The 20,805-nt window shown below is 42.5% G+C and overlaps 1 protein-coding gene across 4 annotated transcripts in view; it reads right to left on the bottom strand.

The window, feature by feature from the left end:
* Positions 1 to 20,805, bottom strand: part of DGKI (diacylglycerol kinase iota) — a 528,258-nt gene that overhangs the window by 327,361 nt on the left and 180,092 nt on the right. The window contains exon 2 of one of the 4 annotated variants that reach the window (XM_070369216.1): positions 7,712 to 7,820. The exons of the other annotated variants lie outside the window; for them this stretch is intronic. Coding sequence (XP_070225317.1) covers positions 7,712 to 7,820 — 109 coding nt within the window. The remainder of the gene's footprint in view (positions 1 to 7,711; positions 7,821 to 20,805) is intronic. 4 annotated transcript variants of the gene reach the window in all.

The following is a 20,805-nucleotide window of genomic DNA, read 5'->3' as shown; positions in this document are numbered from 1 at the left end:
CTCTCATTGATCATTTTTATATCAAGTACATGTTGAAATAGTAATATTTTTCATATATTTGGGCAAATAAAATATAATACTAAAATTACTTTTAGGGGCTTCCCTGGTGACTCAGTTGGTAAAGAATCCATCTGCAATGTAGGATACTGCCTGCAATACAGGAGACCCAGGTTTGATCGCTGGGTCAGGAAGATCCCCTGGAGAAGGAAATCACAACCCATTCCAGTATTTTTTCCTGAAAAGATCCCATGGACAGAGGAGCCTGGCAGGCTATGGTTCACAGGGTCACAAAGAGTCAGCTATGACTGAGCACAATGTTCTGTCTTTCTGTCTGATGGTCCGGTGGCTAAGACTCTGTACCCTCAATGCAGGGGGTCCAGGTTTGATCCCGGTCAAGGAACTAAATCCCACACACCACAACTAAAGTTTGCATGCCACAACCAAAGACCCTACATGCCAAAGTTAAAACCTGGTGCAGCCAAATTTAATTAATTTTTTAAAAGCTAGCTCTGTCCTTAAAATTTTTTTTAGAAAACAGAATTAATTTTACCTATGTTTTTTTGCTTTTTAATGTGGCCACTATAAAATGAGGCTTACTTTACGGCTCACATATATTTCTTCTGCTCACCTTTATTAGTTTATAATCACTTGCTGCTGCTGCTGCTGCTGCTACGTCACTTCAGTCGTGTCCAACTCTGTGTGACCCCATAGACAGCAGCCCACCAGGCTCCCCCGTCCCTGGGATTCTCCAGGCAAGAACACTGGAGTGGGTTGCCATTTCCTTCTCCAATGCAGGAAAGTGAAAAGTGAAAGTGAAGTCGCTCAGTCGTGTCTGACTTTTAGTGGCCCCACGGACTGCAGCCTACCAGGCTCCTCCGTCCATGGGATTTTCCAGGCAAGAGTACTGGAGTGGGGTGCCATCGCCTTCTCCATATAATCACTTACTAAGAGGCAAAAGATTAGACCTAGTTACTTCTCAGTGAGATGTGAAGCTGTACGATTCTATGATTTCTCCCAGCAGCCAATGTGATATCATTTAAAATTCTCATAATTTTAGAAAATAAAAGACTAGTGAGGGTGCCTGAATCACGCTAGATCTGTCCACTATTAAGATGACTGGTCACAGCCAGGACCTTCACTAATTCATAGATGGTTAGCTCCTCCTGCTTGGCTCAGCAATCTGATATCTTGATTAATCTGACAATGTTTTTCAAAAGAGGGATGGAAGTGAAGAAAGATATCAGGTTGTGTCACTATGGGTGATGACACCCAAGCCTGAAGTTAAAGAGCAAAGGCCTGGAGCTTGTAAAGAAGGCACAGGTCTGTGAGGACCTCCCACTGTAAACAAGGCTAAAATGAGAGCATGCGCATGTACATATGGGTATACACACACACACACACACACACACACACACACATACACCTGCCTCTTCCTACCTTTCCATTCAAGGTTTCCAAAGATAAAATGACCTAGTTTCATAACCCAGTTTAACCAATCCCACGTGAAGACTCTGTTTCCCTAATCTTATCTCTGAACCAAACTGTGAGGTGAGTGTACCCACTGTTCCATGTTCTACCTGCCTAAAAGAACTCTTTTTCAACTATCAGCATCCAGAGGACAGGAAAGGTGGTCGGGATATAAAGTCTGGGTTTGTTTGCATTGAGGCTCTGTTTTCCACAGCCCTCAGCATTGGAGGAAATTTGCCAATGAGAAAAGAGAAAATGAACAGAAATCAAGGATGCCAGATTGAAAACCAATATAGTTTTTTTAAAGAAAGATTTTGGTGGGTTTTTCACCATTGGTTGGAGAACTGTTTTAGGCAGTGTAATGGGCAAAAGCAAATTACAGAATAGAGGAGACAGAGTGAAGACCCACATCCTATGTTTTCAGCTTTAAGCATAAAAACAAGGAAGAAATCTCCATGTCCAAAATAAGTCTCCATCCCACAAGAGGCATGTGACATTTAAGAGAAGATATGCATTATCTATGCAATAGACTTACTTCAAAGTGGATTGACTCCCCCTAAACTGGAAGCTTGGATTCCAGCCCAGGAGATGGGACTATTTTTCCCTTTTAGAGCATTACTCCCTTCCTTTCTAGCAATCTAGCCTGTTTTCCCCAAAACTGGCTTGGCTGATGTTCATGGCATGGTGTCAAAGGGAGCAGCCCTGTAGGTTCTCACCATGAAAGGGGAGAGAGGATGCCACTGGGGTGAATGGGAAGATCAAAAACTGTGCAAGCTTTAAGTCTTAACACAATGTACTGGATTAAGAAGGTAATTTTAAAAGAGTTACTTGGAACTCAATAGCATAAACTCATTGACGTTTCAAACAGGCTTTTGACTTGTGTCTTTCAGTGCCCTTCTGGAACTGGAGATCATCTGAGTGCCCATCGGCTCCCAGAGATGTGTCCCTTTCTTGCTGACTGAACAGAAAAGCTGTAATCAATTCATCCCTGACATCCACCAGACAGTCACTAGGCCAATGATGCTGTGCAGTCCACTGTGAAGAAGATACATATTTCTGCTTTTAGCAGAAAACACTGCTCCTCCCTTCAAAGTGCCTCAAATCGAACTATGACCTAGAATAAGTCAACCCAAAACACAAATTTGGCTCTAAGACAATGCCCTATTGGTAGAGATTTTATGTGGAATCAAAACAGAAAGTAAATAAAATAAACAGAACTAATTCAACCAAACAAATGAGCACAGCCTGGCAGAGAGCAGGAGTCAAGTCTTTGTAGAAAAGAGCCACATTCACCTCAGGTGAAGCCGACTGTCCACTGTAGTCAGTAGAAGACCCCAGCCCCGTGCTGAGGCTGGATCTGTCTGTTCCCCATCATTAAGGCTTCCATCCCTGACATGAATGGAGAGGAGGGCCTGTGTGCAGGTGGCAGGCCCAAAGATTGGCAAAGAGTCATCAAGGAAATGACCCTGTGTGGGGCAGAGAATCTCATAAGTCAAAATAAAATATCTGAGTGAATCACAGAGGAAGAGAAGTTTCTGGACTTCGAGGAACAGACTAAAAATAAGAGATAGTATGCATCACTAAGTAGGGAAATGGGAATATGAAAATGGAACACTTCAAGGAAATTATTAAGTTCACGCACCCAAAGCATAAAAACTGACTCCCGCAACAAGATTTTTCTGGCCAAATGCAGGGCGGCCTATAGTCTAATCTCACCTGGGTCTCAGGCACTCCACAAGCAGGCCACTCCTCAAAGCTCTTTGCAAGAGGATGTTTAGGAAACAACCGTGCCTCTTCTGAAGTCTTTGGTACACACTAGAGTCAGAACAGGACTTTCCAGGTGCAATGCAGGAGTCTCAGGTTCAGTCCCTGGGTCAGGAAGATCCCCTGGAGAAGGGAATGGCAACCCACTCCGGTATTCTTGCCTGGAGAATCCTACGGACAGAGGAGCCTGGCAGGCTAGGGTCCACAGGGTCACAAAGACTCATACGTGACTGCGGCAACTGAGCACGCACGCACACAGTCAGAACGGGGCCCGCTGAGATTTCTGCAGTAAGCATAAACTTGGGACTAAGATTGAAATTCCAGGTTCACCTTGATTTGTCTTCAACTTCAGATGCAGCATGGGCAGCTTTTGCATCTGTTTTCTCACTGGTGAAAGGAGGAGAGGGGAGGTAACGTAAGTTAGGGGTCATCGTACTACAGGTTTTTGAGATGACTTTCCACCTCTGACCCTCTGAGGCAAAGAGAATCTCAATGTATGAATCAAGGGGGTTGAATGCAAAGCAAAGTGAACTTCCACAGCCCTGCTCCACCCCTGTTAAGCTGGAAGCATCCTCAGCTCTACTGGGGACTCTTATCTCATCCAAGACAAGAAATTGAAGTTCCTCCTTTTTTACCTTTATTTTGAAATTTTTGCCACTCTTCTCATTTGAGAAACTCTTAATGAGAGGCTCCAACCCAAATCAGCACTTAACAATCAGTAACAATACAATGATCATTTTAATGCATTTAGTTCAGAAGAGGGAGCTGACAGGAGAGAGGTGGTTACACTGCTTTTTTGCAGGGAAGCAGACGAGGAGGTGGAATACAGGCAATGGTGGGAGGTCAAGACTAGGAGGGCTACTTTCATACTTTAAAGTTTAGAACAAAGAAAATCCTGGTTTAGCTTTCTGCACAAGCAGGCAAAGCAAAGTGGCATAAATGAAGCTGGTGTGAAGCAATTCAGTTAGTAAAAGCAAAAATTGGGAAGCAAGGGCAAGTCTCAGCAAAAAAAAAAAAAAAAGGCATTTAAATGTTTTTAACAATCTGCTTCTTCCTCTCTTCCGAGAAAAACCTTTTTGATAACTGTAATAAGAACGTGTAGGGTTGGTTGCTGTCTGGCTTCAGCAATATTAGCCCACAATTATGGGGTTTTTCAGAGTCACATCTTGTAACTCCTTCCATATAAGATCTCTAAATAAGCCCTGAGATAAGAATGTCTTCAGAGAAGGCTTTCAATTTTCCCTCTACTGTTAAACATCCCCAGAGTGTTTCCTGTCACCGTGACAATTCATCAGGCCACCAAGATGAAGTGACCGCAACTGAAGGGGCTGAGAGATGAAGGATCAGCTACACATCAGCAGCCTTACTTCCTACTCACTCTTTCTGAACCGTGCACTGCAGCCTCCCACCACCAGCCAAAAATACCATTTTGATGAAATATTAGACCATAGAGCTCTTTACAGTAATCTGGAAAATAACACCTCCTAGTCAAGCTTTGGTTCAGGAAGGACATTTTTTCTAAAAGCATTTTTCTGGTAACTCTTTCCAACATCAAACAGGGATGGAGTGTCCTTCCTCACACCCCTGTGGCACTCTTTGAACCCCACCATGCTTGGTGTCACGGAGAAGGCAATGGCACCCCACTCCAGTACTCTTGCCTGGAAAATCCCATGGACGGAGGAGCCTGGTAGGCTGCAGTCCATGGGGCCGCTAAGAGTCGGACTCAACTGAGCGACTTCACTCTCACTTTTCACTTTCATGCATTGGAGAAGGAAATGGCAACCCACTCCAGTGTTCTTTCCTGGAGAATCCCAGGGATGGGGCAGCCTGGTGGGCTGCCGTCTGTGGGGTCGCACAGAGTCGGACACGACTGAAGCGACTTGGCAGCAGCAGCAGCATGCTTGGTGTCACTGCCCACATTTTAGTGTCAATGTCTTTTCTGCATTCTAAGCTTCTTAAAAGCAGAAACCATATTCCTCACCCAGAATCCCAAGGAACCAAGCAGGTTCCAGAACAAAGCAGTTACCCCACAAATGGTAATAGATCAATGAATTCATCAGTGACTTAACTTCTGAATAAATAAACCTACCGGCTCTACAGTTTACAAGGACTTTTACACTCACAGCCCCATTTGATCTTAACAACAGCCTTGAAGTCCCCCTGGGAGAGGGGGGGAGAGGGAGAGGTCACCATTGTTCCCATCTATAGATGAGGACACTGCAGCTGAAAGAAATCAAGTGACTTGACTAATGTCACACGAGGGGCAGAGAAATGATTTAATGGATGCGTGTGTGCACACTCAGTCGTGTCTGACACTTTTGCAACCCCAAGGACTGTAGCCCACCAGGCTCCTCTGTCCGTGGGATTCTCCAGGCAGGAATACTGGAGTGGGGTGCCGTTTCTGATTCCAGGGCATCTTCCTGATCCAAGGATCGAATCCACGTCTCCTGCACTGAAGGCAGATTCTTTACCAATGAGCCACCTGGGAAGCCTGATTTAATGGGTGTTTCTATCTAAATGATGGAAACTCTCTCTCATTAGAATCTTGCACCTCAAATAGAATCCTATGAGTTTGGATCAGAGGATCTAGAACATCATGGATAATAAACTAACATTTTTGGGTCCCTGATTCTTAGCACATCCTCATCATTGGTCCATATATATCCCTTTTTAAATCTAACTTATGTTTGTTTATGTATTTAATTCTTTTAAATCATGTAAGCACTGGTGTCAATATATTCTACATTCTAACCTTTTAGGAGTTTATTAAATGACTGTCCTAGAATAAAGGGAAACTTACAGGAGGGCAAGAGTCTTCCCAAATATTAACTCAACATACACAGGTGTGACCTGAACAGTCAGTTATGACTTAAATTCAGACTGCAATCTTCAAGTTAACGGCTTCCGTAGATGTCTTTTAGATAAAACATTAAAATCAGCTAATATATACAGCAGACTTCATCAAGGAAGAAAGTTTCATTTCAATTAGATTCAGTCTTTTGCCAGGTACTTCATGTATTACATACATTGGTGTGTGTCCAGAATATAAAATAAGGATGTTAGTAAGTGTGTTCTTGGGGAAGAGGGAGAAATATTACAGTATTAAATGATATTAAGTTATGGCATATGTGCCAAAAACAAAATTTAGTTTACAAAGTCATCTCCTCTCTGGCACCCTGCCATGGTCTTTCTTATGGGAGGAAGAGAACATGGATTATTCCCTCTGTTCAACTCAACCAGAAAGGCTAGACAAGATTCATCAGGACCAGACTGGAATAATCTCAGAGCAGCCTCCTCTAGCTTCATATCGCTTCTTACATTCCTTTAGGAAGGGACAGGCCTTTCAGTCCATAGTTAGACATGGCTTCAACCAAGAACTTGACTCACCGAAGACTCTCAACAAATGTATTCTAATTGACTTAAGAAACTCACACTGCAATCTTCAATTTAACAGTTTTTATAGATGTCTCTTAGATAAAACATTAAAATCAGTTAATATACAGCAGATGCAAACTATTATATAAAAGAATAGATAAACAACAAGGTTCTACTGTAGGGCACAGGGAACTATATTCAATATCCCGTGAAAAACTGTAACGGGAAAGAACATGAAAGAGAATATACACATATGTATAACTGAGTCACTCTGCCACACAGTAGTAACTGGGCTTCCCCGGTGGCTCAGTGGTAAAGATCCCACCTGCCAATGCAGGAGACACAGGTTCAGTCCTTGGGTCAGGAAGATCCCCTGGAAAGGGAAATGGCAACCCACTCCAGTATTCTTGCCTGGGAAATCCCATTGACAGAGGAGCCTGGAGGGCTACAGTCCTTGGGGTTGCAAAGAGTCAGACAAGACTTAGTGACTAAACAATAACAACCACAGTAGAAGTGAACACAACATTGTAAACAAACTAGACTTCAATAAAATAAATTTTTAACAAATCAGCTAATATACCTACCCCACTGATATAAGACCCATTACCTTTGGGTTAGGAGAGGAAACATAGCAAACAGGAGGACATGGAGTGCCTGGAATGTAAAGTGAGGTCATCCTCTCTCAGGAAAAATGAAAAAGGAAAGAAAAGCACCAAAAAAGAAAAAGGCAGCTTGAGCTAAGGAAATCAAACTTGGACTTTACGACTTAGTCTCTAAGAGTAAACTCTATTCATCGCCAACTTGGCAGGCAGGGACCAATGAAGCATGTGCACAGAAGTACTTTTTATTTCACAGCTGCAATCCCAGGCAAATAGTGCTTAAAAGGATTCCTGAAGTTTTAAGCCTAGTCTTCAATATGTTTGACTTCATAAAAGAAGCTATGTTCCTGGAAATCTGAAAATGGAGCCGGGGCTTAGATACTCGAAGATGGGTCAGTGAACAATACTGAAAATGATCAAGTCTTGTCGGGAGCTACAGGAATCTTGAGAATGAGAAAGACACACATGCAGTGAAATGACGTTTACATGAAAACGCCGACACCTACGCTCCAGTCCAGAGTCGCTCTGGGCTCCTTCGCTGGACCGTTTGCAACAGGTAGGCTGAGGGGATGCGCAGGAGCCAAGTGCTGCAGGCCTGCCCGAGAGATTGCTTTCCTGCAGCAAGAAGGAAAAAAAAAAAAAACACAAAAACCAACATCAGAATGTAATACAGAGCTGAAAACTTCCCGTGGGGTAGAAACGATGCCTGAGTTAATCTTGCATGTATGAAAACCTTTGAAAATGTACTGGAATCTCTAAAGTGCATGGTAGGAACCAAGGGTGGCAGGTCTCAAAAGACAGGAAGATTGAGGGGGCCTCCTTAGGGACATTCAGGGAAGACAGCAGAATGCAGGTCTCTGTTTGCAGAAAAAGACCTGAGGTTGAGGTGGTCACAGTCCTTGGACAATTTTAAAGCTGCCAGAGACTAAAAGCAAGTAAAGCAGGTTTGTGAGGTCTTTGATTAAAATTCCTTCATTTCCCCGCAAAGAGCTCTCCAAGCTGGTCACCATCCCCAAGTTCACTGTTACATATCTCAAGAACATCCTCCCTTGCCCTTGCAGAGGATGTCTACAGTTGACTTGAGGTTCTAAGCAGGAAAAGACTGATTCGTATCCTGGAAATCACACAATGCAAGACCAATATTTTATCAAAGTCTGGGGTAAGATAATTCCAAAACACATTGGTTGGATTTTAGGTTTGTTGAGTGGAACATCACAGAATTCGGGTCAGAAAGGAAGGATGGAATCACGAGAGGTTGAGAAAGTCAAGACTGACCTAGGCAAAGATAAGACATAAAAGGAGTTGCTTTAGCAAGCAAACATGCCTACTGCTGAGCAAAGGGGAGGGAGGAGATAAGGGCAGAGTGGAGAGAATGAGGAGAGCAAGATAAAGGAAGAAAGCAGGGATCACCCACGGAGAGCTTGTGGTTCCATCATGAATAATAGAAGGCCAATTTCTGAATAGCTCCATCAGAAATGTCAGACAATGGTCTCGAGCTTAAACAGGAGTGCTGATCTGTGGCTTAACTAAGTGGCTCCCTGGAAGGGAGAGGAGCAGTCCTCTCTGGGAGTGTCCATGCGTGCTCTGAGAACAACCTGAACTAGAATAAGGGGTGCCTTGTGATGCTGCAGCTCTGAGTTCTGAGTCTGGGGTGGGCTTTGGGCAGGGGTGGGGAGGGCAGGAATCTGAGCTTCCACATGCTTCCTAGGTGCTTCTTTCTGTCTCTAACGGCTTCACACTGCTCTACGGGAGCGTGGAAGGATTTTAATCTAAAATGGAACTAGACACTATGAAATGGAGAATCTCCCACATGTGCCCTCAGGCAAACAAAACGTAAGTGCTAAGAGACTGATTTCCAGTAAATGCCTGATTTCCAGGAGACAGATGCTTATCCCTCCAACACAGAATATCTGCCAAGCATCTCTCCCCATCCTCAAGCCAATGAGCTTGCTGCTTAGAGTCTGTCTGGGCTCTCACTGCTTTACTCTCTTTGACCATAAGGACACTGCATCCCAAAGTATCAGGAGACTTGCCCACAGCTTGCTATAGTCTGCGTGTCCCACACTGCACTTCCTCTGCTGAGTGCGTGTGTACTCAGTCGCTTCAGTTGTGTCCAACTCTTTGCAACCCTATGAACTGTAGCCTCCCCCCCCCACCCCAGGCTCCTCTGTCCGTGGGATTCTCCAGGCAAGAATACTGGACTGGGTTGCTGTGCCCCCTCTTCAGGGGATCTTCTGACCCGAGGATGGAACCCGTGCCTCCTGCATCTCCTGTTCTATCGCAGGCAGATTCTTTACCACTGAGCCACTCAGGGAAGCCCCACTTCCTCTGCTATTCCTATATAAACTCAGTATCTGGTCATTCAAGCTCGTTTCAGTTCAGTTCCTTATTTAGGTGGATAGAACAAGTAGCTTGAGCAGGTGAGAGGCACTGAGTACCCCAGGCCTATCCAGGAGGAGGAAATCAGCAACCACTTCATTGCCCACTTGACACCCCCATAGCTCCCTGCAGCCTGTCTCACAAGACATGAACAAGACTGAAGGAACCTGCCACCTCTGACACTGGACCTGCAGATGCACCAAGTCCCCAGGGAGGCCCAGATCCTCATACAGAGGAGCAAGGCGACACACGACAGTAAGATGGGATCCCATTACAGCCCAGCAGAATCTTGCTAATGACAGATGATCTCCCTGTACTGTCCACTGACCTCTGCAAGCTCCACCCAGTCACATCATTTGTAAAGGTGAGCAAGGTGAACAGCAGCCCCCAAACCCAAGGAAAGGCTGAGCAGACTCCAGAAAAGAAGCCAGTCAGTCATCAAGGATCAAGTATGCCTGAGAGTTCAGCCAGTGTCCAGCCTTCTTCACCCATCCTTCTTCATCTCCTCCTTCCCCTCACTCCACTATATACTCCATTTTGTTGAGCCATAAGGAAAAAATACTGGAAGATTCTTCTTCTCCTCCTCCTTCTCCTTCCCCCTCCTTCTTCTCCTTCCTTTTTTCCTCTCTTTCTCTTATATTCCTACGCAGGAAGTCCCAGAAACACTGGACAGGGCTTCAGTAATTGAAAGTGATCATATCAAGCTTGCCAGCAGCCTACAGAAGCTCCCACTGGGCAGCAAGGAATGTACTTGCTTTACATAAGCCTCCCAAAGCAGTCATCACACATATGTAGGCCTTTAACGAAGACAGTCCGATGACACAATATTTTTTCCCTCACTTTCATCAAGGCAAATAAGGAATAACATCAATTTTGGCCCCTGACTCCAAAGTATATTCCATTTTCTTGAGCCAGAAGAAAAGAATACTAGAAGACTCTTATATGGTGAGACTTCACTTCCTCCCCCAGGCATTTTTTCCTCCAGCTGAGTTCAAAGACTGTCTTTAGCATTTTTCATTACGACTTTTCTCTGATTTACCCTGTATGGTGATTCTCAGTCACAGTTTTTATCACAAGAAAGTCAGATCTCTGTGGAGTCAACATCTACAGGCTCCACTTTTGATTCCCTAACAGTTATCACAATCTAACTTTAAGTGTTCTGGCAAAAAAAAAAAAAAAGAAAATGGTGCCTAAACACAAAGTCTTAGGACAGCTGAAGAATTCCTGAATTTCAAGTGAATGAGAAAAACACAGATCCTTCATTTTTTCATGAATGGCCACAGAGAGTTTTGATCAGAAAATAGAAAGAAGAGAGGAAATAAAATTCTATTATCACAGAGGAAACCATAGGACAAATGAGGACAAATGAGTTTAACTCATCAGAAGCTGGACCCCCCAAAACCTGATTATTTTTGCTAATGAGGACTGCCAGCAAATTGCTCAGAGAGTAAAATTAGGATGCAAGGGATACATATGTCTCTAGAAGATCAATGTGGTTATAAGGTAAGAGACAAACTAACATTTAACCCTGGATGCGTGGCTGCATGTCTCTCACTCGTGTCCGACTCTTTGCAACCCCATGGACTGTAGACCACCAGGCTCCTCTATCCATGGGATTTCCCAGGCAAGAATACTGGCATGGGTTGGCATCTCCTTCTCCAGGAGGTTTTCTGGACCCAGGAATCAAACCCACATCTCCTGCACTGCCAGGCAGATTCTTTACTACCGCGCCACCTTGGAAGCCCTAACCCCGGATAAGCCCAGCAATGAAACCTCAGTCAAATCACACTTTCACCCAGCCTGTGAATACAAATGATTAAGGGCTTTTGTTGATTATTCCCCATTGTGGATGCAAATTTAAGGTTGGCTTTTTTGTAACATTAATAGAAGAAAATTGTATATCTACCACACATAAAAACATTAATTAGGGGGGAAATAAATAAGAAACTTCAAAGTGGCTGCCAGTTAGTAACTGTAAATGGGCCTCACAAAAGGATATTACATAAGAGAGAGAACAGGAAAAATATATAGAGGTAATAAAGGGGGTGGGAGGTAACTTCTGATTATAGCTTCCCATTCTTCCAAATAACCATGGGAGAAAAAGCCTTTTTTCCCAATAGTTCATACATGTATACATACTTTGTTCCAAAATAAGAAAGCAATTTCATTATTTCTCAGACCTCAGATAACATTAGTATAAGTGATTTTTCTATTTGGATTCATCTTGGTTGCAAAAGATGACATTTAAGAATCTGACAGAATTTGATGTGTGTTGATGGGGTTTATGCTGCAGTTTACTACAATTAAAAAAAAAACTCAATGGAGTTTCAATTTTCATTCTTTCCTCCTGCTCAGAATCCTCCCAAACCCACAGTAAGTAAAACCATGAAATGTCAATAATTCTTTCTATTAACTTTACAAGAATATTTTGTCAGGTGATGACTATAATGGCAAAAGAGTCTTTGAAAAGGAGAAGTGTGATATTAATGGTGAAACAGATACAAAACCAAAGTGTTCTAAAATGCAGTTTCAGGCACACAAAGTCACAGTTGATGTCAATTACCTGCCATGAAAAACCGTGAACATATTTAAAGTACAAAAACCATCATACATTTTAAATAGCATTCTATTATTTCCTTCACTTCATTCAATAAGACTATAAACTCCTAAAGGACAGGGCTCAATTCATCTACTAATCTTATTATGTTCTAGCCTGGGGTAGACACAGCATATATTCAATAAATGCTTTCTGAGTTAATGAATGAACTTGACCAAGAAGCTAAGCCAAACAGCTTGCTGATTAGATCAAGGGTTGAGAAATCTGATTAGGATGATTTGAATTATATCCCAGGCCTTCCATTTCAGTGATATTCTTTCCTGAGAAAGCCAAAAATCCCTCAAAGAAGCTCTTTAAAGATAAAGGCAACGAGAGGGAGAATCCAGTGTTAAGAAGCCTAAGAGACCTCAAAACGGCTTCGTGGTCAACATTAAAATGGAATCTTTTGCTACAGCATTTGTAAAGGGCATACGATAGTCAATATTTTCTTAATGCAAATTATTGAAATAAACATGCAGCATGTACTCTTCATAAAGAGAAAGGATCTTTTTTTTTTAAATTTATGGGAAAACATATAAGTGGTTTTTACTGGGCCAGAATCCTTTGTAATTATCCATTCTGCAAATTTCTCTTGGTTCAGGTTGGTTCTCCTGTTCTTCCAGGTTGATGTGGCTCCCAGAATTGATCCATCCCCCTCTTGCAAATTCCCTCTCTGAGTGATGCTACCTGCGGGGACAGAATGAGGAGCCCAACTCCTGGGAGGAGAAGCGCCAAAGAGTTAGGAGGTCTTCTTAGCCAGGAAGTCTCTTAAGACAGGGACTCATGTCCTTGTTCTAGAAAAGGAACCAGCTGCCTCAAAAGTTATTCTGTACCTCGGTTTAATTTCCCAAGTACCTTAAGCAAAATCTTAATTATGGTACATGTTGGTGTTTTCCCTCCATTAATTGCACTAACTTTGCCTGTGCTCACAGCAGCCCACAGTGCTTCTTGGTTGATCCAGACAAACTGCCTGTCATGTTAAGGGGAGTCTACTCAATAAAAAAAATTGTCTCAAACCCACACAAATTTCAGATATCTTCCCAGAGATTTATATAGAGGAAAAAACTGTGTAATTATTTGAGCCTAAACCTTAATTCATTTTAATATGAAAACAGAGTATTTTCTGACCATCTTAACATCTATTAACATTTTCAGGAATATAATTATTACTGAAACAAAGGTTGGATTTAGGTACCTAAGGGTTGAAAGGCATTTAGAAAATCACCACTGGTGTTGAATCTTCAATATGTTATACATGGATGACTCTACACTGGTATCTGTTACTTTCACAGTGATTCTCAACCTTTGCCTATGATGGGACTTGGAGAATCAGTCTACTTAAAGGCCTTCCAGGTATTTCTAACATGAATTGTGAGCTGAGAACTACAGTTCTATATAAAGGTATGTGCATCTGACCACTTCATTATGTCTGCTAATGTGACTAAGCCCCAGCATTTATATACTGAAATACATTTATTCATTCACCAATGTATTTACTACTGAATGTCTATTTCATACCAACCACTGTTCTAGATGTTTAAGATACATGAGTGAAATAAGCACACACAAACTGTTGCCTTTGTGAAGCTTCTAGCAGGAAATATATTTTGCCAGGCACTGCTTCATTTTACATTCCTTATATATCCCTCACGAGGCAGGTACTTTTATTATCCCCTAATTTATAATTAAAAAAATTATAGCACAGAATGGTTAAGCTACGTGTCCAAGATCACACAGATGGGAAGAGGTTCAAGTGAGATTTGAATCCAGGCATCTTACTTAACCATGTACATACTTAACCATGACCCAAACCCACGCTTACATGAAAGGGTGACAGCACACACTTACACAGCAAAAGAGACATATGACAAATCAGCCTCTTGCCATGCTACTTTTGTAATTGTTGCAGTGATAAGTGTCTGATCTCTATAAGAACGCAAGCTTTCAGAGAGAGGCCGATTAGAGAGACATTCGATCACACGGGTTGAGAACACACCCTACCTCACCCGTCACCAAGTTGCGTGACCTCTCTTAGCCTTTCCTTGTATTTCAAATCAGAACAATGTTATCCAACTCAGAGAGTAGCTCTGGCCATTTTCTTAAACGTGTGCGGGATGCCTGGCCCATGACAAGCACGATAAATAGTCACGGCTATTACCGGTCTTGCATATGCATCAGCCATCCTCACAAGCATCCAGCCAAGACGAGGTATATGGTAAATCTCTGAATAAATATGTGCTTTTTATTCGATTGCTCTCAAATATTCCAAGTTCCCTGGACACTGCTGTTCCTTCGATAAACATTTAACAAGCTTCTATTATGTGTCAGGCAGTTCAAAGGGGTTATTCAAACAGATTCTTCTTCCAGTCATCGTAAATAATTCCACGGTTGCCAAAGGAATGAATCACTTTTCTTCCCTGGCTTGCCTAACTGCCTAGAGCAAAATTAAGAAGCACCACACACTCCCCTCAGACAAATTTACCAACATATTAAAAAAAAACACAATCCAAATGACATCGGAAGTATTAAATGATATTCATGTAAATGACTGCAATACCAAAAGGCAACTGTTTGTTTGTTTAATCTGTAAAGCAGACTGGCTGCTACATGCCCCTGGGAACTTGGGAACCCACTGTTGGGATTTATTTCCCCAGCCTAGTTCGTCATCAGCACATTCCTAGAGCAGTGCTGGCATGAGGTTGGTGTGCAATGCGTCAATGATGTGGACATGAGGCAACATTTCTTAACTGGGATTCTCTCAGGAGTTAATGACATTCTTCTCCTTAAGATATCAGTTGAGGTAATCCCTGGGGATGGATAAAAAGTAATCATACTATTTGGGGTTGAATTGTGTTCCTGCATCAAATTCATCTGATGAAGGCCTAATCCCCAGGACACACCAGAATGGGACTTTAATTGGAGAGAAGGTCTTTACAGCGATAAACAAGTTAAAAGAGGGAATTAGAATGGGCCCTAATCCAATATGACTGAGGTCCTTATGGAAGAGATGATTTGGATAGATACACACATAAGGAGAACACCATGTGAAAATAAAGGCAGAGATCCAGGGATGTGTGTATGAGCCAAAGAAGGCCAAGAACTGCCAGAAAACCACAGCACCTAGAGGAGCGGGGCCTAGACCACATTCTCCCTCACAGCGTCAGAAGGAATCAACCAGCTGATCTTAAACTTTCAGCCTCCAGAACTGTGAAACAATAAATTCCTATTGTTTAAAACAGTGTTTGGTACTTTGTTAATGACAACTCTAGCAAATATACATGCTTTAATAGCAAATACACTTCAAAGCTAGATCCACAATCTTGATTTAGTATGACAGGGTTTTCCAGTTTAGTTCAGTTGCTCAGTCGTGTCCAACTCTTTGCAACCCCATGGACTATAGCATGCCAGGCCTCCCTGTCCATCACCAACTCCAGGAGTTTACTCAAACTCATGTCCATTGAGTTGGTGATGCTATCCAACTGTCTCATCCTCTGTCGTTCCCTTCTCCCCCCGCTTTCAATCTTTCCCAGCATCAGGGTCTTTTCAAATGAGTCAGTTCTTCACATCAGGTGGCCAAAGTATTAGAGTTTCAGCTTCAACATCATTCCTTCCAATGAACACCCAGGACTGATCTCCTTTAGAATGGACTGGTTGTATCTCCTTGCAGTCCAAGGGACTCGCAAGAGTCTTCTCCAACACCACAGTTCAAAAGCATCAATTCTTCGGCAGTCAGCTTTCTTCACAGTCCAGCTTTCACATCCATACATGACTACTGGAAAAATCATAGCCTTGACAAGACGGACCTTTGTTGGCAAAGTAATGTCTCTGCTTTTTAATATGCTGTCTAGGTTGGTCATAACTTTCCTTTCAAGGAGTAAGCGTTTTTTAATTTCATGGCTGCAATCACCATCTGCAATAATTTTGGAGCCCCCCAAAATAAAGTCAGCCACTGTCTCCACTGTTTCCCCATCTATTTGCCATGAAGTGATGGGACTGGATGCCATGATCTTAATTTTCTGAATGTTGAGCTTTAAGCCAACTGTTTCACTTTCCTCTTTCACTTTCATCAAGAGGCTCTTTAGTTCTTCTTCGCTTTATGCCATAAGGGTGGTGTCATCTGCATATCTGAAGTTATTGATATTTCTTCCAGCAATCTTGATTCCAGCTTGTGCTTCATCCAATCCAGCATTTCTCATGATGTACTCTGCATATAAGTTAAATAAGCACGGTGACAATATAGAACCTTGACATACTCCTTTCTGGATTTGGAACCAGTCTGTTATTCCATGTCCAGTTCTAACAGTTGCTTCCTGACCTGCATACCGATTTCTCAGGTGGTCTGGTATTTCTATCTCTTTCAGAATTTCCCACAGTTTATTGCGATCCACACAGTCAAAGGCTTTGGAGACGTCAACTCCAAAATGTTGACTTCTGTCCCCATGAAATGCTGGGTACTTTTCAATCATAATTCTACCCTTCAGAAACTAATAATACTTCAGAAACACACTCCTATGAAAAATCAGTGTTAAGAACAACAGTCTCACACAGACAGTGAGCATCTGATAAAGTTCTATTTGATTCAACAATGAAGTAATGAACAGAGGAGACAAATGCAAAAACCAAAGTCTGTATAAGAAACTGGGTATGACAAACTGATTATTTTTAATAATCAGGAAGAAAGTGCCTAAAAAGACTTCTAACTCTGCTATAACAATAGATAACTTTCTACAAGTTAATAAGACCTCAGCCCCTGTGACATTAACCTCTCTTTGGTCTATAAAATCATGACACATCAGCCTTTCACAGGTCAACCTCTAACTTTTTATGGGGATATAAACTGCCAGCACCTCTATCTTTGTGGATAATTAATCAAATATACAGAGACAACAAAAATATAATATCCCAGAATATCAGGTAAGATTCACATAACTAAGAAGCAAGGTTCTACTTCTTTTGGAGCAGGCTAATTAGAATATATATGCTCTAGTAAAATAACATTAAAAAAAATCAAACAATAACCTTTTCCATTGTCAGAATTTAGGGTAACTTTATATTCCCTACGCATGGTTCAAACTACAAATTAGAATTTGTTGTGTTGCTGTTGTTGGTATTTCCCTCATGGCTCAGTGGTAAAGAATCTGGCTGCAGTGTAGGAGACGTGGGTTCAATTCCTGGATCAGGAAGATCCCCTGGAGAAGGAAACAGCAGCTCACTCCAGTATTCTTGTCTGGGAAATTCTGGAGAGAGGAGCCTCTGGAGAGAGGCAGGCTACTCATGGTTTAAACTATTAATTAGAATTTGCGTGTAGCTTTATATATGTCTAGAATATTTTGGAAAATCTCATAAAATATATGATCTTACTCTCCAAACAACAATAATAATAGCAATCTGCTAGATACCCAGTATGCCTTGGACATTATTTTAATGGTTTTCTGTGAGGCTAGAAGCAGCTGCTTGCAAGTTTACTAGAGAGCTTGTTGGGGAGTGAGGGGAGGAGGACTGGCAAAGTAAGAAGTTGAACCGTGATGCAATTAGAGACTTTGGTTAATCCCACATAACAATTTGGAGCTGGAATGCCCTTCAGAGCTGTCCCAATTTCAGGCAGAGACGCAACTTTGAACCTCCACATCAATCAGTCATTGGGTGCAGGCAGCCCCCTGGCCAGGCAGCCCCCTGGCCAAGCATAACATGGTCAAGAGACTCTCTTACATTGAGGCAATGCCTGGGGAGGGGCTCAGCTGCAGACTCTCGGCAGCCAGTGCTCCTGGAAGCTGAAAAAAATAAGCACCTTGGTCCTGAGGCACGGGGGCAGCAACCCACAAAATCCACCACACACCTCTCTAATACTCACAACAAACTAGGAAATGGATCATTTTATTATGCCCATTTTACTGATGGAACAACTAACATGAGAAAGTTTAAGGAAATTATAAAAGCCATTCAGCTCAGAAGTAATGAGGCCAAGACTAAAGCCCAGATGTCTGGCTCCAATGGCTCCACCCATCTGCATTCCCTCTGAAAGGGAGGAGGGAAGGGAAGGAAAGGCATAGAAGGAGAGAGAAGGATGGACAAGATGGTACAGGGGCTGGGCAGACAGTGGCTTGAAGCGACCCATGAGATGCTCTGGTGTGTGGAGGGCAGAAGGGCATTTTAAGGACACAGTCTAATGTCCAACTGGAAGTTGAGCTGCTGTCATGGAAATGCCCCTCCTCTGTATTTCCCACCTGCTCTTATGTCTTCAGGAAAGCCTACTCCTAGCTTAAAGGCAGTTGGGTTTTATGAATGTGAAAACTGAAGACAAGGCTGAATTTTACATCTAGGTCAATGAATATAGAATAGACTGCCTACTGGGATAGAAAGATAATCCGAAATTGAACAAATTTAGAAAAAGCATGAGCCTCGGAACAGAAATAACCTTACGATCGTAAGCCCTTTGGGAAACCACAGAATTTAGGGGAAAGAATTTAGATTTCTGTGGGGTTGTTCCCAGTAAAACTGGCAACAGGAATTGTTTATCTTTAGAGCTGTCCCTTCCCTGCTTCCAGGCTAGGACACTTTCTGAGTGCCTTCAGTTTCTCGTCACTCCCGGCACTTTTGCTGCTACCACCACAATCTTGTTCAGCCAGTAATGTCACATAAGAGATAATACAACACAGCTTCATCAACTGAAAACAGTTTAGGACATGTCCCTAAGAAGGGTGTCGATAAGAGACCCGTCTTGTCAAAGCTATGGTTTTTCTAGTAGTCATGTATAGACGTGTGAGTTGGACCATTAAGAAAACTGAGTGCTGAAGAATTGACGCTTTTGAACTGTGGTGTTGGAGAAGACTCTTGAGAGTCCCTTGAACTGCAAGGAGATCAAACCAGTCAATCCTAAAGGAAATCAGTCCCAAATATTCATTGGAAGTACTGATGCTAAAGCTGAAGCTCCAATACTTTGGCCACCTGATGTGAAGAGCTGACTCATTGGAAAAGACCCTGATGCTGGGAAAGATTGAGGGCAGGAGAAGGGGGTGATAGAGGATGAAACAGTTGGACGGCACCATGGACTCAATGGACATGAGTTTGAGCAAATTCCAGGAGATTGTGAAGGACAGGGAAGCCTGGTGTGCTGAAGTCCATGGCAAAAGGTTGGACACGACTGAGCAACTGAACTGAACTGAAGAGACTCGTGAAAATGCAAAAACCTTCATGATCCAAAAGAATGGAGTCAAATGATATTCAAAGTGGTCAAAATAATTTCCCTAAGCTACAACCCAAAATACTGCAAAATAGATGGGTGGAGGGTGGGTTTAGAGGCAGCAACCTACTGCTTACTTTGAAACCAGTCCTAGGATGATGCTAGGTTTACAGAGAGGCTTAAGAATGTAGCTATGTCTTCTCAACTGGTATCAGGGAGAGAACATTCCTGGTCATAAAGAAAGCTCACTTCAGATAATTTAGACAAAAAGACTTTCATAAAGGAATTATTTTAAAGTAAAATTATGAGGACTTCTCTGGTGATCCATGGTTAAGAATCTGCCTTCTAATGCAGAGAACTGGGGTTCAATCCTTGATCAGAGAATTAAGACCCCACATGCTGTAAAGCAACGAAGCCCATGTGCCACAACCACTAAAGCCTGTGCACTCTGGAGCCCATGCAACACAACTAGAGAGCTCGTGTGCCACAGTGAAAGATCCCAAGTGCCACAACCAAGACCCAGTGCAGCCAAACAAATAAATATTGTAAAAGGAAGGTTAGGGAGCAAACCACTCCCTGAACTCAAGACTTACAAAAAAGCTCAAGACCCCAGAGCATGTGGTATTGAAGAAAAGAGATGTCAAGGTACCCAGAGACTAGACACCAGGTGAATGTTTGAATGGTGCAATAAACCACAATCAGTAACAAATCAGTGTATATCTCAGCCTTCTCTTTAGCAGACAAAGGAAGTCCATGATCATCAATCTCTTCTCACATTTCTTATTTTCAAATCTGTTAGTCACATTTGCAACTCTACCAGGCTTTGTCTGAAATCAACTTGGCTCTTTACTGCATCTCTGGGTCCAACGTAGAGAGCAAAATACCTCATTTGAGGTCAAATAACTAGTCAGTGGTGGAGCCAGGAACAGAAATCAGGCCTCACCTCAGCCCAGCCAATCTACATTATCACTGTATGGCTATCATCCATCCCACTCAGTTTGGCTTACATGTGTACATGTTCTCTCCATTTTTCCTGCCCGACACCCCCAGCAACTAATTCATCACCACCCAGATCTTCATGCTTCATATGTGTCCTTTGGGACTAACAAAAAAGAAAAAAAAGTGAAAGTGTTAGTCACTCACTTCCAACTCTTTGCGACCCCATGGACTATAGCCCACTAGGCTCCTCTATCCATGGGATTCTCTGGGCAAGAATACTGAAGGGGTAGCCATTTCCTTCTCCGGGGTATCTTCCCAACCTGGGGATTGAACCTGGGTTTTCCAAATTGCAGGTAGATTCTTTACTATCTGAGCCACACAGGGAAGCCCCAATAACAACAAAAAAAATCATGACTAAAATTTTCAATAAGCTAGAAAGAGAAAAAAAGTCTTCAATATGATAAAAGAGTTGTCTGAAAAATCTACAAGTAATATTATACATAAGA

Source organism: Bos mutus, chromosome 4, assembly GCF_027580195.1.
Source record: "Bos mutus isolate GX-2022 chromosome 4, NWIPB_WYAK_1.1, whole genome shotgun sequence".
In the NCBI taxonomy this organism is placed as follows: Eukaryota; Metazoa; Chordata; class Mammalia; order Artiodactyla; family Bovidae; genus Bos; species Bos mutus.
The sequence above is the reverse complement of the archived record's forward strand: the minus strand, read 5'-3'. Positions and strand labels throughout refer to the sequence as shown.